The sequence below is a fragment of the Talpa occidentalis genome, unplaced genomic scaffold (genome assembly GCF_014898055.3).
Source record: "Talpa occidentalis isolate TD23 unplaced genomic scaffold, MPIMG_talOcc4v2.1 talOcc4.7, whole genome shotgun sequence".
In the NCBI taxonomy this organism is placed as follows: Eukaryota; Metazoa; Chordata; class Mammalia; order Eulipotyphla; family Talpidae; genus Talpa; species Talpa occidentalis.
Window position 1 is genome coordinate 73,301,015 of NW_023605083.1, and position 14,017 is coordinate 73,315,031.

General features: G+C 42.9%; 1 protein-coding gene across 4 annotated transcripts in view; it reads left to right on the forward strand.

The window, feature by feature from the left end:
• The window catches only part of DAPK1 (death associated protein kinase 1), a 219,982-nt gene that overhangs the window by 129,137 nt on the left and 76,828 nt on the right, over positions 1–14,017 (forward strand). For all 4 annotated transcript variants that reach the window (XM_054688880.1, XM_054688879.1, XM_054688881.1 and 1 more), the window contains 4 exons: positions 10,884–11,022; positions 13,538–13,667; positions 13,829–13,877; positions 13,965–13,991. In XM_054688880.1, coding sequence (XP_054544855.1) covers positions 10,884–11,022; positions 13,538–13,667; positions 13,829–13,877; positions 13,965–13,991 — 345 coding nt within the window. The remainder of the gene's footprint in view (positions 1–10,883; positions 11,023–13,537; positions 13,668–13,828; positions 13,878–13,964; positions 13,992–14,017) is intronic.

Below are 14,017 nucleotides of genomic sequence, written 5' to 3' on the forward strand. Positions count from 1 at the left end.
CACCCTAGAAGAGGTCCAGGTCGTCAGAGAGCAGGGAAGAACAACTGCAAGGAATTTGGGGGTACTCCTGGCTTAAATGGGGTGCAGGTGGCCACTCACTTTGTGTCTTTCTGGGGTTTACTGGCACTCCAGGAGATTGCTTGATCTTTCTGGCAGGGGTTTCAAAGTCACTTCCCTTTTACTGTGATCCTGGGGTATAGTTTTATCAGCCCCAGCAGCAGCTTAGGTGGGGAGAGGAGAGGTCTGCCTTCTTGGCTTTTCCACTTCTTGGGCCTTTTCAGTTAGGGTGAGAGACTGCCTTCTCCCCTCTGGGGGTTTCTTGGCTCTCCCTGCGCTTTCATGACCCTGACAAGTGTTTCCTTGGGTCCTGAGTGTAGCCGGCTGTTTAATTATCTGTAGGCATTATCCTCTCTGCTCTGACTGCCTAATAAGAAGACCTTATGCTTCATCTTTCCCTTTGGATTTCCTGACTTCCATTTTACATTGCTCCAAGTTATCTGTTACTAAAATAATTTAAATGAAAATGTGAGATGAGAATTTGAAAACCCTTTAGCACTTCTCCTGGATTAATAAGAAAGGACATTCAACACTGGTGACAAAGGAGTGCTGAGTTTGAATAGTTGGTTTAGTAACAGGCCAAGCCAAGCTATGAATAGGTGCTTCCCCTCATGCCTCCACATAATTGGGATAGTTGGATTTAAGAGAAGAATCATCTCAAATTACTTGAGAAAATTATTTCAGGGCATTGCCTGATACACATTTCTTACTCACAATTTTCTGACCTGAATTATTTTTTTTTAACTTTTATTTTAAGTGCTTTTTATTTCTTTCATTGTTGTTAACTTTTGGATAGTATTTGCTTTTTCCCCTAAGGAGTAGTCCCTGTAGTTCTCCATCATCACAGTCTCTATGCTTTTCCCTCCACTATTTTGACCTCTCTTTATTCCCCTGCCCTTCTTATGTCTCAGATCTATGGTCACCTTGCAAGTTCTGTCTTTTTCCGGACCCTTTGTTTGTTTTTTCTATATTCTGCATATAAGTTAAACTTTCTGATATTTATCTTTTTCCTTCTGACTTTTTTCATTTAGCATAATCCCTTCTAGCTCCATCCAGGTTGCTACAAGTGGTATGACTTTATCTTTTTTGATTGGTGAATAGTTTTCCACATCTTCTTAACCACTCTTCTGTTTTGGGGAATTTAAGTTGTTTCCATATCTTAGCTACTCTAAGTAGTACTATATTAAACATAGGAGTGAAGCTTTCCTTTCAAATGAGTGTTTTTGTGTTCTTTGGGTGATTCGTAGGAGTGGAATTGCTGGAGCATAAGGTCAATCCATTTTTAGTGTTTTGAGGACCCTTCACACAGCTCACCATTGTGGCTGCACCAGTTAACATTCCCACAAGCAGTATAAGACCTGAGGGTTCCTTTTTCAAAACATCCTCGCCAGCATTTGTTGCCAGTTGTTGTTGTTTTTTTTTTTTGTTTGTTTTTTTTAATATGGGCCACTCTCACAGGTGTGAGGTGGTATCTCATTGTTGTTTTCACTTGCATTTCCCTGATAACTAGTGATGTTGAACATTTTTTCATATGACTCTTGACCATTTGCATTTCTTCTTTGGAGAAGTGTCTGTTTAGCTCTTCTGCCCATTTTTTGATTGGGTTGTTTGCTATATTTTTGTTGAGTTATATGAGCTCTTTGTAGATCTTCGGTATCAGTTCCTTATCAGTTGTACAGTGTACAATTATTTTTTCCCATTCAGTAGGGTGTCTCTTTGTTTTGTTTGCTGTCTCTTTTGCAGTACAGAAGTTTTTCAGTTTGTTGTGGCCCCATATTCTCCTTTGTTTTCCTCTCTTCTGGAGATGAATCCTAAAAGATGTCTTTGAAGTTTGTGTTACAGAGTGCTTTGCCTGTTTTCGCCTGTATATATTTATGGTTTCATGTCTGATATCCAAGTCTTTGACTTTTGTTGAGAGATAGTAATCTAGTTTCATTACTTCGCCTCTGGCAGTCCAGTTTTCCCAGTGCCTTTTATTGAAGAGGCTTTCCTTGTTCCAGTGTATATTCTTTGTACTTTTGTTGTAGATTAGTTGACCATGTATGTATGTTTTTATTTCTGGGCTTTCAGTTCAATTCCATTGGCCTGTATGTCTGTTTTGTACCAGTACAGGCTGTTTTAATTATTATAGTTTTGCACTGTAATTTGAAGTCTGTGAGTGTAATAGACTCAGTTAGGAGAGCTTTAGCTATATGGGAGTTTTTGTGATTCCATATGAATTTTGTTATTCCATTTGAAATTCAGCAATATTTGTTCTTTGAAGAATGTCTTTGAGCCCCTCCTATCAAGAGTAATTACATTCTTAATGTCTATGACTCACTGTTTAAACTAAAATCAAACTTGTATTTGTCAGAACAGCTCTCACAGAGTAGAATCTGTTGGGATGCTTCCCTAATTCAAATTCTCACTTTAATTATTTAATAAATTCTGTATTCTTGAAACTTATCGGGTTATTACTAAGAAATAATCTTTCTGTCTGAATAATCTAGCTATGTGGTAAAGAGAAGGGTAGGGGGAAATTCCCCCTCCTCCCCACACCTTAAAATATACATTGAAATTTCTAACTCCTAACACTTTAGAGTGTGATCTTATTTGAAAACAGTGCCTCAACAGATTTAATCAATAAAATAAGGCCGCAAGCCTGACTGGTGTCCTGTAAAGTGGGGAAGTTTAGGCACAGACATAGGCATGCACTGAGGAAAGACTCTGGAAGGGTACAGGGAGAAGACCATGTGAAATGCAAAATTGCAGTGATACATCTACAAGTCCAGGAATCCCAGAATGCCAGCAAATCGCTGGAAGCTAGAAAGAAAGGAATGAGCTTCCACTGCAGGTTTGAGAAAGAATATGACCCTGCTGACACCTTTGATTTTTGGACTTCTAAGAACTCTGAGGCAGTGTTTTTGCTATTCTAAGTCATCCATTTTGTCAGTGTATCCTTAGTAAACTACTACAACTACCTGGACCTAACCTTCATAAAATACAAATTTAGAATAAACTAAGATTGGGAATTTCTGTCATCTGTCATATTAGTGTATCATTGTATTTCCCCAATGTCCTACATGTTTGTCTAGACCCTTGAAATTCTCCATCAAGAAGTGAATTCTGAATCCCCTCCCCTTAAATCTAGATAGGCTTGTGACTCTATTTCGATGCTAACATTTGAGACAGCTTCCACTCTTGTGATTCTTGAATTTGTCCCAGAGCCCCAAATTGACATGTGAACAGTCCTAGCATCTTGAGTCCACCAAGCCCTGAGTATGTCCAAACTCTCCCAAATGCAACAACCGCATGGAGACAAAGATGCCCAGGCAGCCCCAGATGCTCCAATCCCCCTGTGGTTTCTTTCAAACACTGTCCCCTTGAAGGAGCCCTGAGTCAGAGTTGCCCAGCCAAAAGTTCTAGGATTCCTCATCCACAGATACCTTAAGAGAGAACAGAATGATTATCATGTTTAAAGCTCCCAAGTTTTAGGAAAATCTGTGACACACAGTAGAGAACTAGAAAAGCTAGTGTACCAGGTTTATTGCATAGGTTACTTTCTTTTAATTGCTATTTTTAAAAATGGATTGTGTTATTACTTATGATTAAATATATTTCTGTTTAGAGCAGATAGAATACAGCTGCAAAATCTTACTGACTTAAGATAATAGGATTTATTTCTTACTCACTGAAAATCCCATGTGGATGTCACAGGGTGGGTGGATCTCCTCCAAACAGTGACTCAGGGATTCCTCTACCTCTACCTATGTCTCTGTGTGGCCCTGCTCTCCTTGGAGTCCTCTGCTGGGTCTTGTATGTACAGATGGCCAGAGAGAGACAATGACCATGTGGGATATTTTAGAGGCAAATAATGAAAGTGGCACAGATCATTTTGGTCCACATTCCACTGGCTAGAACTGGTCCTGGATTCAAGGGAGTTGGGATGTACAGATTTACTGTGCACCCATGAAGAAAAAGTAAGAATGTTGGGAGCATAGCGGTAACTCTGCCACATCCACACACAGGGTCATAGAATCTCAGAATATCTGGGTGCTGGAAGAGACCTGAGAGATCAGCTTCTCCATGAGATCCATTTGCATGTGATCCCAGAGTAACTTAAAATGCAGAGTTTGTTTATTTATTTTTTTTTTTTTTGGTGGGTGCGGGGGGTGGGGGGGTACCTGCTGAATCAATGGCAGGAAGTGGGTTCTAAGAAACTGCATTTTAATCAGATTCCTACAATTGTATATACTAAAGTTAGAGATCCACTTGCCTTAGTTGTTCTGCCCTCTATTTTACAGATAGGAAAGCTGAAGACCAGAGACGGGATCACCATACATTTCCTCCAGTCCCCCACATCCTGAGGCCAGAGCTGGAGTTAGAGGCCTGTGTGCTGGGGCTATCCAGTTCTTACCACGCCAGCTCCCAGGGCTTTGTGTCATGCTAGGTCATGACCCTCAGGGTGTGCCGTGGCAGAGCATACTGGGCTCCTGAATTGTTCCAGTAGTCTCTTGTTTACCTTTACACATACTTATTCTTTGACATCAAATGGAGAAATCTGACAGCAAAGAATCATACATTTGCTGTGAAATGCCTGTCAGGTGTTGTTAGCTAATAGCCGAGACTCTCTACAGGTTCCATTATGACCAGACCTAGTCCAGAAGCAAGTTCAGTTAAATCCTGAACAACCTCTAGCAAGAGTCAGAGATCCTAAAAATTGTTTTTATTTAGAAATAAACCCTATAATCATTTCTCTTATGATACTCTAAGGTCCACTTTGTTTTTAATGCTGTAATGTGTCTTTTTTTTTTTTTTTGGTGGGACCCTCGCCTGTGGCCGGTGGCCGGTGAATGAACCGGGCCGCCCAGCGCTCAACTGCCGCACCACCAGGGGAGGCCCAGCTGTGATGTGTCTTAATTACATCTCTTATGGCTGTCTTTTAAGGGAGTCATTGGTGGCATGGGAGGGAACCTCCATAATTTCATGTTCTTTGGGTGAAAATAGTCCAATGCTAATTAGCATGCATTTCACACAATTTCCATGATAATATGGTAATTTAAAACACTCTGACTCAAAGACTTAATAAAGGAGATTAGACTTGCTTTCTAAATTTGCTACACAGATTGCTCATCACTCTCTATCAATCTCTCTTCTCTTAAGCAAAATGTAAAATTGGGGGCAAAGAGTGAAAGTGCCAAGGTTTTGACAGATATCCTTATTAATGTTATTGTTACAAGCATTTGTGTGTTTTTTTTTTTAAGAGTGTATGTTAAAGTGCCTATGTGAAAACAGTCAAGTCACTTTCTACCTCTTGAGACTTGGGGGCCTTCCTGGGATAAATTATCAAATGATGCTTATTATGCTCACACACCGTTGTAAAATCATTTAGTTTTAGTTGCTTTGGTTAGTAGCTAAAGTATAAGTAGAATTTCTTGACTTACACATCTGCCTTCCATAGCGATGTGAGGGAGGACATATATATGTAGGGTCTTCAAGGTGGCAGTTTCAAAACCAGTGATGGGTGTAAGGCCTGTGAGATGGTGGCGAAGGGGGGACTTCCCATGTCCAAGATGGGAATGTCCTTACTCAATGTCCTTACTCATTTTTCCTTGGCCTCTTATTCTCTACAGGGTGTCTCACCTTCCAGGTTCTCTCCGCACTACACGGAGTTTCCCATTGATCACAGTTCTTACATAAGGGCTTCAAGAGGCAGGATGTGTAGGGCCTGTGAGAAAACACAACAGGGATGGCAGTGCCACTTCTGCTTTGCATTTTGGTCAAAGCAGTCCTGCCCAGATTCAAGGGGATGGAGCTATATCGGGGTGCAGAAGGGCATGTGGCATGCCATCTATTATACCATCTTTGGAAAATGCATTGTGCCTCAGTGGGCCATGTAGCTGACTTGCTAGGCCACAGAGCATGTTCCTTCCCAACACCACAGTCACCATCACTGAGTGGGTTCTTGAAGTGACCATGGTGGGAATATGACCCCTCAGGAATAGGCCTTGTCCCACTCTAACCCCAGAAAGCCTATTATTAAACCCAGACCAGCATAGCACTGCTGCTATGGAATACTTTTACTTTAAGCCAAATGGGAAGAAAGAACATTGAGGGCCCCAAAGCTGTAACTGACCTGGAACATCAGAATAACTCCTTGGGGTGTTCCTTATTTACGGACAAGGAATCCTAGGACCATTGAGGTTAGGTAAGTTGTCAAGATTTCAAGTGGGGGCTTCTTACCCTCTACCATTCTGGTTTATAGAGTCTGGACCCTGCAGAAGAATGAACTCTTCCCTTGTCATGAAGGAAGCTCAGGTTAGATGTGAGGGAAGAAAGCTAACCAAAGGAGAGTAACAAAAACCTAACCTGGGGCACTGTGAATGTTCCTAGGAAGAACTCTGGCTTCTTAAATGCTCCAAGCTGTTTGGGCACTGGAAGATTTATTCCAACTCTAGGCAACCCAAATCCTAGTCATTTGTCTTTGTCAGGAAAGTTACTGGTGTCTTAAAGAACATAAACAATGTGTGTGGGTGAAGGGGAGAGGGTAAGCAACTGGAAAGAGGGCAGAGAAAGGAGAGGCTAGGCCTGGCACCATATTTATAGGAGTACCCCCTTCCTGGGTGTGCAGAGTTTAGGCCAAGTCAGTGGGTTTAAGGGGACCAGTAGGGAAGTGGGCTTCATGTTGGAGCCTGCACTGGGGGAGCTAGGTTGGCATTCCACAGGAATGGGCCTCACCAGCCTGCCAGACTTGCCAAGTGTTTCACATATATAGATTATCATTAATACTCAAAACCCTCAAAGTCAGTTTCTGTTATTCCTGTTTGAGGAGAAAATGAGGTCAAGAGAGAGAGCCTTCCAGCTGCAGAATTAAGATTTAGCTGGATGTGGTGATTGTAGACCATCCTGCATGGATGGTCCTGCATGGAAACACCAGGCCTGATCCATGACCCTGAAGTCAGCAAGGAAAGAAGCAAAGAAGCAAAAAATTGACAGTTTCTTCATTGTTGGTTTGCAGTTTCAGATTTCTTTCCCTCCTCCTGTTCCCTGTTGTTCAGGGGGTTCCTTTTACTCTTCTGTTGGTCTTAAGAGGCCTAAGAGGACAGAAAAGTGAGAAGCAGGGGCTTCATGGAGCTGTGTGGGGGGCCAGTTTGACTAGGGTGACGTAGGGTGCTGTGGGGAGAGAGGGCAAGAAGTCCAGAGGATGCAAGTGGGAAGGCCACCAGCTGCAGGGTGGGCATCCACTGCAGCTTCTGCCACAAGCTGGGGCTCGGCTGGCACCTGACTTTTCTGGCCTCTCAGGTCTGGCTCCTTGTGAAAGAGTGCTGAGACAAGAGTAACAGCGTGGTGCACTATGTGTTCTTACCTGCACACCCAATTGCAAAACCACTCAGCTGCAGGGAACAATAATGGGGTTAACTTAAAAATAGGGGAAACAAAGAGTTCCTGAGGCCGTGAGTGACCTGCTGTCTTCCACAGTGTCCCAAACCAGACAAAAGGCCACTCATTCAAAATGGCATTGTCCTGTCCACAAGGGCCTGGAGCTGGTGGCAACCAGAAAGCAGCAGGCCGGGATCCAGCTTACCACAGCTGGAGGCACTCAACAGCTGGGGCCACTGAGATGACAAATAGCAGCACCCAGTACCAGTCTGAAAGTCAGGATGGACAGTGTTGGACACTGGACTGGACAGCAGCAGAAATAGCAGCACTGAGAGGCAGAGCTGATTGATCAGATACACTATGTTGACAGCTCTCAAAAGTTACCTGGACAGGGGCCTCCCTGGTGGTGCAGCGGTTGAGCGCTGGGTGGCAAAGCTGCCTGTGGCCTCTGCAGCGTCGGCTCGATACCCGGTTGCTCCCCGGCCACCAGAGGAGGGTCCCACATGGCACGCAGACCTCTCCGGCCGCCTGCTGCTCCCCTCAGCAGTGTACTTCGGTCCTTCTGCCTGTTCTGCTCCCCGCTCTGTCTCTGGTGAATTCTCTCACCCTCCCATGCTTCTGACTGTGCATGTATAAACAAACAAATAAATAAAAAAATAAAAACATGCCTCTATTAAAAAAAAAAAAAAAGTTACCTGGACAGAGTGCCAGTTACCTGTCAACGTGCGGTACAGCTCTGGCCAGTAGTGCCTGTCAGCATTGGTCACTGGGAAGTGGTGTTAGAAACACTGTGTTAACAGCTTTGTGACACCAACAACAAACAGCTCTTTGAAACACCAGGCCTAGAGCCATTGGTGCTTCTTCTGGGTGGTGTCAGAGGCAGGACCAGAGGCAGGTGTGGCCCTCCTGTCCTCTGCAAATCTCTTTGGCTTCTCTGAGAAGCTTTTCAGCTTCTCTTATTTCTTTGGAGATTCAGCGGCTGGATGCTGCTTCTTTCTTTCCTGGGAAGCCAGGAATAGATTCCATTAAAGAGTCAGTCCCAAGCTAGCTCCTGCCCGGCCTTAGTCCTCTTCCAGGGTCCCCTACCTGCAAGTCTGATTGGACCGTTTTCAATCCTATGGATTATTGGACCATTCAGCACTAATCAGCTCATAGTTTGCACCTAATTGCTCCATTCTGTGATCCATGCACCAAATATGACAGTGTCAGTGGGGGAGCCTGCAGCAGCATTGCAGAGTGGACTCCACTGGGAACCTACCACGCCAGACTGGGCCCCCCAGATCTCTACTGCCTGCTGGAGGGAGCCACAGCAGCAGCTTGTGATGTGGGCAGAAAACCGCCACTGCTCTCCCAGCGGTTTCTGCTGCCCAGCCAGTGACAGAAAAGAGCCAATCTGTTTCACTTACGGACACGCTGAGCCCTCAGCTGGGGCCCCAGGAGTGGAGGAGTCACGGTGTCCTCCAGAGAAACATCCTAAAGTTAAATAGTCAGGGTGCTCTTGCAGTAAGAGAATGTCATTAAGACCGAAAACTGGCCCACAAGTTTTAGTGTGCTGAGAATTTCCTAAGGTGCTGGATGAAAAATACTGCATTTCCTCATCCTCATCCCCATTTTCAGGCAGCAGGTTGGAAGTGAGACCCTGAATCTGCATTTTTAAAACAGCTCAATTCTGATACCAGTGGACCTTGAACCTAAGAAAAAACACCAATTTGGAGTGTGAAAGGACAGGACTGAAAACTTTTCTTTAAGAAAACAGCATTTTTATTATTATTTAGTCTCATAAGCACCAGTTTTCTTGTTCTGGATGTAGATGTGGTAGGTATATTGTTTATGGAACTGTCTTGTGCAAAGAAAGAAAGAACATATGTAAGTTAATTACTGTGTCATGAATGTATAGTTCAACTTGATAGAGATTAATTCATAAAATCTTTCTTAAAAGCTCCCTGTCTTTTGCCATTAATCCCTATAGTGGAATGTTTAGGGGAGTGTGTTCATTGATCCACTTCTCATGCCAGCATGCACAGGGCAGTTTCCCTGTGGATCTGGGCAGACGAGTAAACAGAGTCCAGAGCCCTCTGCAGATTTTACAGGACTTTAATGCTCTCTCGGGGAACCAGACTCACAGGCAGGGAGGCTGGCATGCAAGGAGGCAGGCACGGGCCATCTCCCAGTACCCCACAATCTCCGCACTCTCTCTCAGGTGCTCTCAGTCTCTGTCATCTCGCATCTCATCTCAGAGTGCTCCTCCTGTTGTGCTGACACGGTGGCCTTTCCCTGCACCTCTGGGCATAGGTGCCCACTCTTACCCATGGGCACACTGTTCTCTCTGGCCGGTGGCCATAACCAAGGCATGCGGGCCCTGTGCCCACACCTCTCCACACAGCCATCCATGCTAGCAGTGGGAGGGCATAAAAAATGCCTGATTGTTAACTCATTGACCCTACACCACTCAGTAAAAATGTTCTGAGCTCTTGTGTGGCTGGCACTGTGTGAGGAGGTAGGGCGGTGGGTAACTGTGAGCCAACAAGGGGTGAGGGTGATGGGGGCTTGATTTCTGGCCTCCAGCAATTTACAGTCTGTCTAGAGAGACACCTAAATCCTACACAACATGTACATCTCAATTTTGTCTAAGAGTATTCTTATTAGTTAAGGTATTTGTTGAATTCATTATTAAATGTGATTTTTATAAATATTTAAGTATTTACATATAAAAAACTTACAAAATGAAAAGAAAATAATCCTTGTCAGGCTATATATATATTGTGGTTTTGGGTTTAAAAAATCGATTGCCGAAGCAGATTATAAACCTTACAGGTACAAATTGATTGGACTAGAAAGATGTGTTCTGTAAATCTGTACAAAGTTGGCTTGTAGTTTTGTTTTCTAATCAGTAAGTTAAGACTGCGTCACTATGTTTAATTAAAATGTTTTAAGGATCCAGGGCCTCCCCGGTGGTGCAGCGGTTGAGCGCTGAGCTGCAAAGCTGCCCACAGCCTCTGCAGCGCCTGTTCGATCCCCGGCTGCCAGCTGGGGTCCCACATGGTGTGCAGACCTCTCCTGCTGCACCTGCTGCTCCTCTTAGCAGTGTACTTTGTCAGTCTGCCTGTTCTGCTTCCCGGTCTGGCTCTGGTGAATTCTCTCACCCTCCCGTGCTTCTGACTGTACCCAGTGCTTGTATAAATAAATAAATACATCTTTAAAAAAAATGTTTTAAGGATCCATTAATTTTATTTTCCCTCCTGTTCTGTCTCTGCTCTCTCCCCAGTTGTGAAAGAGCACATCAAGAAAGTATATCCTCATGCTTTCAAGTACAGATAGACCTGAGTGCAGAATTCCATTTAATTGAATTCTGATGAGCAGTTTCAGTATGTCTTTGTGGTCTGAAATGAGTGTGGCAGTAATCTATGACAAAACAAATCAATACAAAACCAAACTGTCACCCATAGCTGCTGCTTCTTGGTTTTCAGTGTTGCAGGAGGCGAGCTGTTTGACTTCTTAGCTGAAAAGGAATCTTTGACTGAAGAAGAAGCAACAGAATTTCTCAAACAGATTCTGAATGGTGTTTACTACCTGCACTCCCTTCAGATTGCCCACTTTGATCTTAAGGTATGTTACTGAGTACAAGCCAGAAGATATGATAGAAAGATTAAGTGAACCACACTATCAGTTCTTTGTTTGCTAAGAAAAAATGAAGCCTCTGAAAGAGATACATGTTGTTTTTTTTTTTTTTTTCCTTTATAGGTTTAACAAGTGGGATTGTCCCATAAATGAGCAAATATATAACGAACAACTACCTCTAGGCCTCCTAACATTATGGGATAGAGGCTTAAGATCAGTAAATATATTTGATAATTCTTGGAGAAGAATCAAGGGTTCGTAGCCAGCCAGGTCTTTAAATAAGAGGACTGTTGTTGGTTACGGGGCATTATTAGCCTGTAGCAGCCTGGCTGCCCAGTTTCCATCCCCCTATGCCTGCAAGGCAGTAAGGTAGAAGGTATCCTGATCTCTGCTTTCCTTCTTGGTGCAAAAAAGACTCATTGCTGCTGTCACCAGCAATCAATTACACAAAACTCTAAGGTTGGTTAATTGAGATCTTTGCTTGGCTGGAGGCAAGGCATTCTGGGAGATAGAAAGGTTTGTCATACTCCCAACTGCCACAGGGGTTATGGGTTCTGGGAAGTGAAAACATACAGGTGAGCAACAGAAAATGGCAATGTGAGATTCAAGGTACCATCCAAGGGCAGGCAGGAGATTGTCATAAATAGCATGTGACTATTGCTAAGTAAAAGATTCAGATCGCTTGTAGCTAGGATAAGAAGATCTCTGAAGATCCCTTCCAGTGCCATCCATGTTGCTGCAAATTGCATGTGTTTATCTTTTTTGAATGCTGAGTAATATTCCATGGTATATATGTACCACATCTTCTTGATCCAGTCATCTATTTTTGGGCATTTGGGCTGTTTCCAAAGCTTAGCTATTGTAAACAGCGCTGCTATAAACATAGGTGTGCAGGTGCTCTTTGGAACTGATGTTTCCCTGTCCTTTGGGTAAATACCTAGGAGTGGAATTGCTCGATCATATGGAAGCTCAATGTTTAGTAGGTCAAGAAATCTCCTCACAGCTGTCCATAGTGGTTGGACCAGTTTGCACTCCCACCAGCAGTGCAGGAGAGTTCCTTTTTCTCCACAACCTCGCCAACATTTGTTGTTGCTAGTTTTTTTAATATGTGCCATTCTCACTGGTGTAAGATGGTATCTCATGGTAGTTTTGATTTGCATTTCCCTGATTACAAGCTCAGTGAAATAAGCCAAAAAGAAAAAGAAAAATACCGGATGGTCTCACTCATAGCAGGAATCTAGAAAACTTAAATAAGGGACCAGGAAAATGAATAACTATAAGAAAGTGAAAATCAAAATCAACAAAAAACTATGAACCAGAGACACTTTTTGGGGGTTGGGGGCGGGAGGGGAGGGACTGGGGTCAGAATGGGGGGGTTGCAATTGTATGGGGAATATAAAAATAAAATTTATTATTTAAAAAAATAAAATAAATAAAAAAAAAGAAGATCTCTGAAGAGGGAGGATGTTCTCCATACTTAGTGTAACAAAACTGTCAAACCCCAGCTGTATTCCCCAACACTCACTAATATACACCTCAAAGAAGCTGCTGCAAACACCGCTGATTCTCTGACATCTGGTTTCTGGGGCCCTGGGAACTGCCAAAGAGTAAATGTCCACAGAAGTGCTCTTGGCAATGGAGGATGGTGGAAATGGGGGGTAAATACTCAACTCCTTCGTGCTTCATTTGGAAAACTGAATGCAACTCTTTCTCCCTAAGTTCCCCAAAGGGCCCCCACCTTAATAAGACTCTTTGCATCAGCTTCCTTCCTTTTCCTGTCCCCCCATTCCTTGACCTAATTCTTCCTGGCATACTTTCCACATAAGCCTCTTGCACCCAATTCCCTGTTGCAGGTATGCTTCTGGGAGAACCTAAACCAGGGCGTTTTTCCTAGTGGTTTCTTTCAGTGATTCTTTTAACTCGATTTTTTTATTTGTTCAGGGGAGAGGAAAAACTCTTCTCTCATCTTGTCCTTGGCCTCACATGTCATACATAGCATTTTAAGATTATTATTGTGGTAAAAATGACCATTTAGCCATTTTAAGCATAACATTAAGTACATTCACAAGCATAACATTAAGTACATTCACAAGACAATAGTACAACCATCACTACCATTCATGTCTAGAATTTAGATATCTTCTCAGATTGAAACTCTGTACCCATTAAGCACTAAATCCCCGTCTTTCCTCCTCCAGCTTCTGGCAGCCACATTTTACTTTCTGTCCCTATAATTTGCCTAATCTAGGAACTTCATATAAGTAGAATCATATAGTATGGCCTTTCTGTGTCTCACTTATTTAGGCAGAGGACAGCATAATGTTTTAACAGTTCATCCATGCTATAGCATGTGTTATAATTTATTTCCTTTCTAAGGCTGAATAATATTCCATTATACCGCATTTTGTTTTTGTGTTGGTGGGCACTGAATTATGTCTGCCTTTGATTGTTGTGAATAATGCTGCATTGAACATTGCCATACTATTTCTTTTGGTTTTTAAAGCCTGAAAACATCATGCTTTTGGATAGAAATGTCCCCAAACCTCGGATCAAAATCATTGACTTTGGTTTGGCCCATAAAATTGACTTTGGAAATGAGTTCAAAAACATATTTGGGACACCAGAGTTTGTTGGTAAGTTCCTTTGCTTCTGGGATTATTCAATTCTCATAAACATCATGCTGTCATGATGTAGCTGTAGCATCATTGCCATAATACTTGTTTCTGCTTCATTCATGGTAGAATCTGTTGATTCACTTCCTTCCAAAAACTAAATATACATTTTTTCTTCTTAGCTCCTGAGATAGTCAACTATGAACCTCTTGGTCTTGAGGCAGATATGTGGTAAGGAAAGTACCCTTGATGTTGTTATCTTTCTGGTTTGTTGTACTCTTCCCCTGACATTTATTTTTGTCTTTGCTTTGTGTCTAGGAGTATTGGGGTAATAACCTACATTCTGTAAGTACCAAAGTCCACAGTTCCCT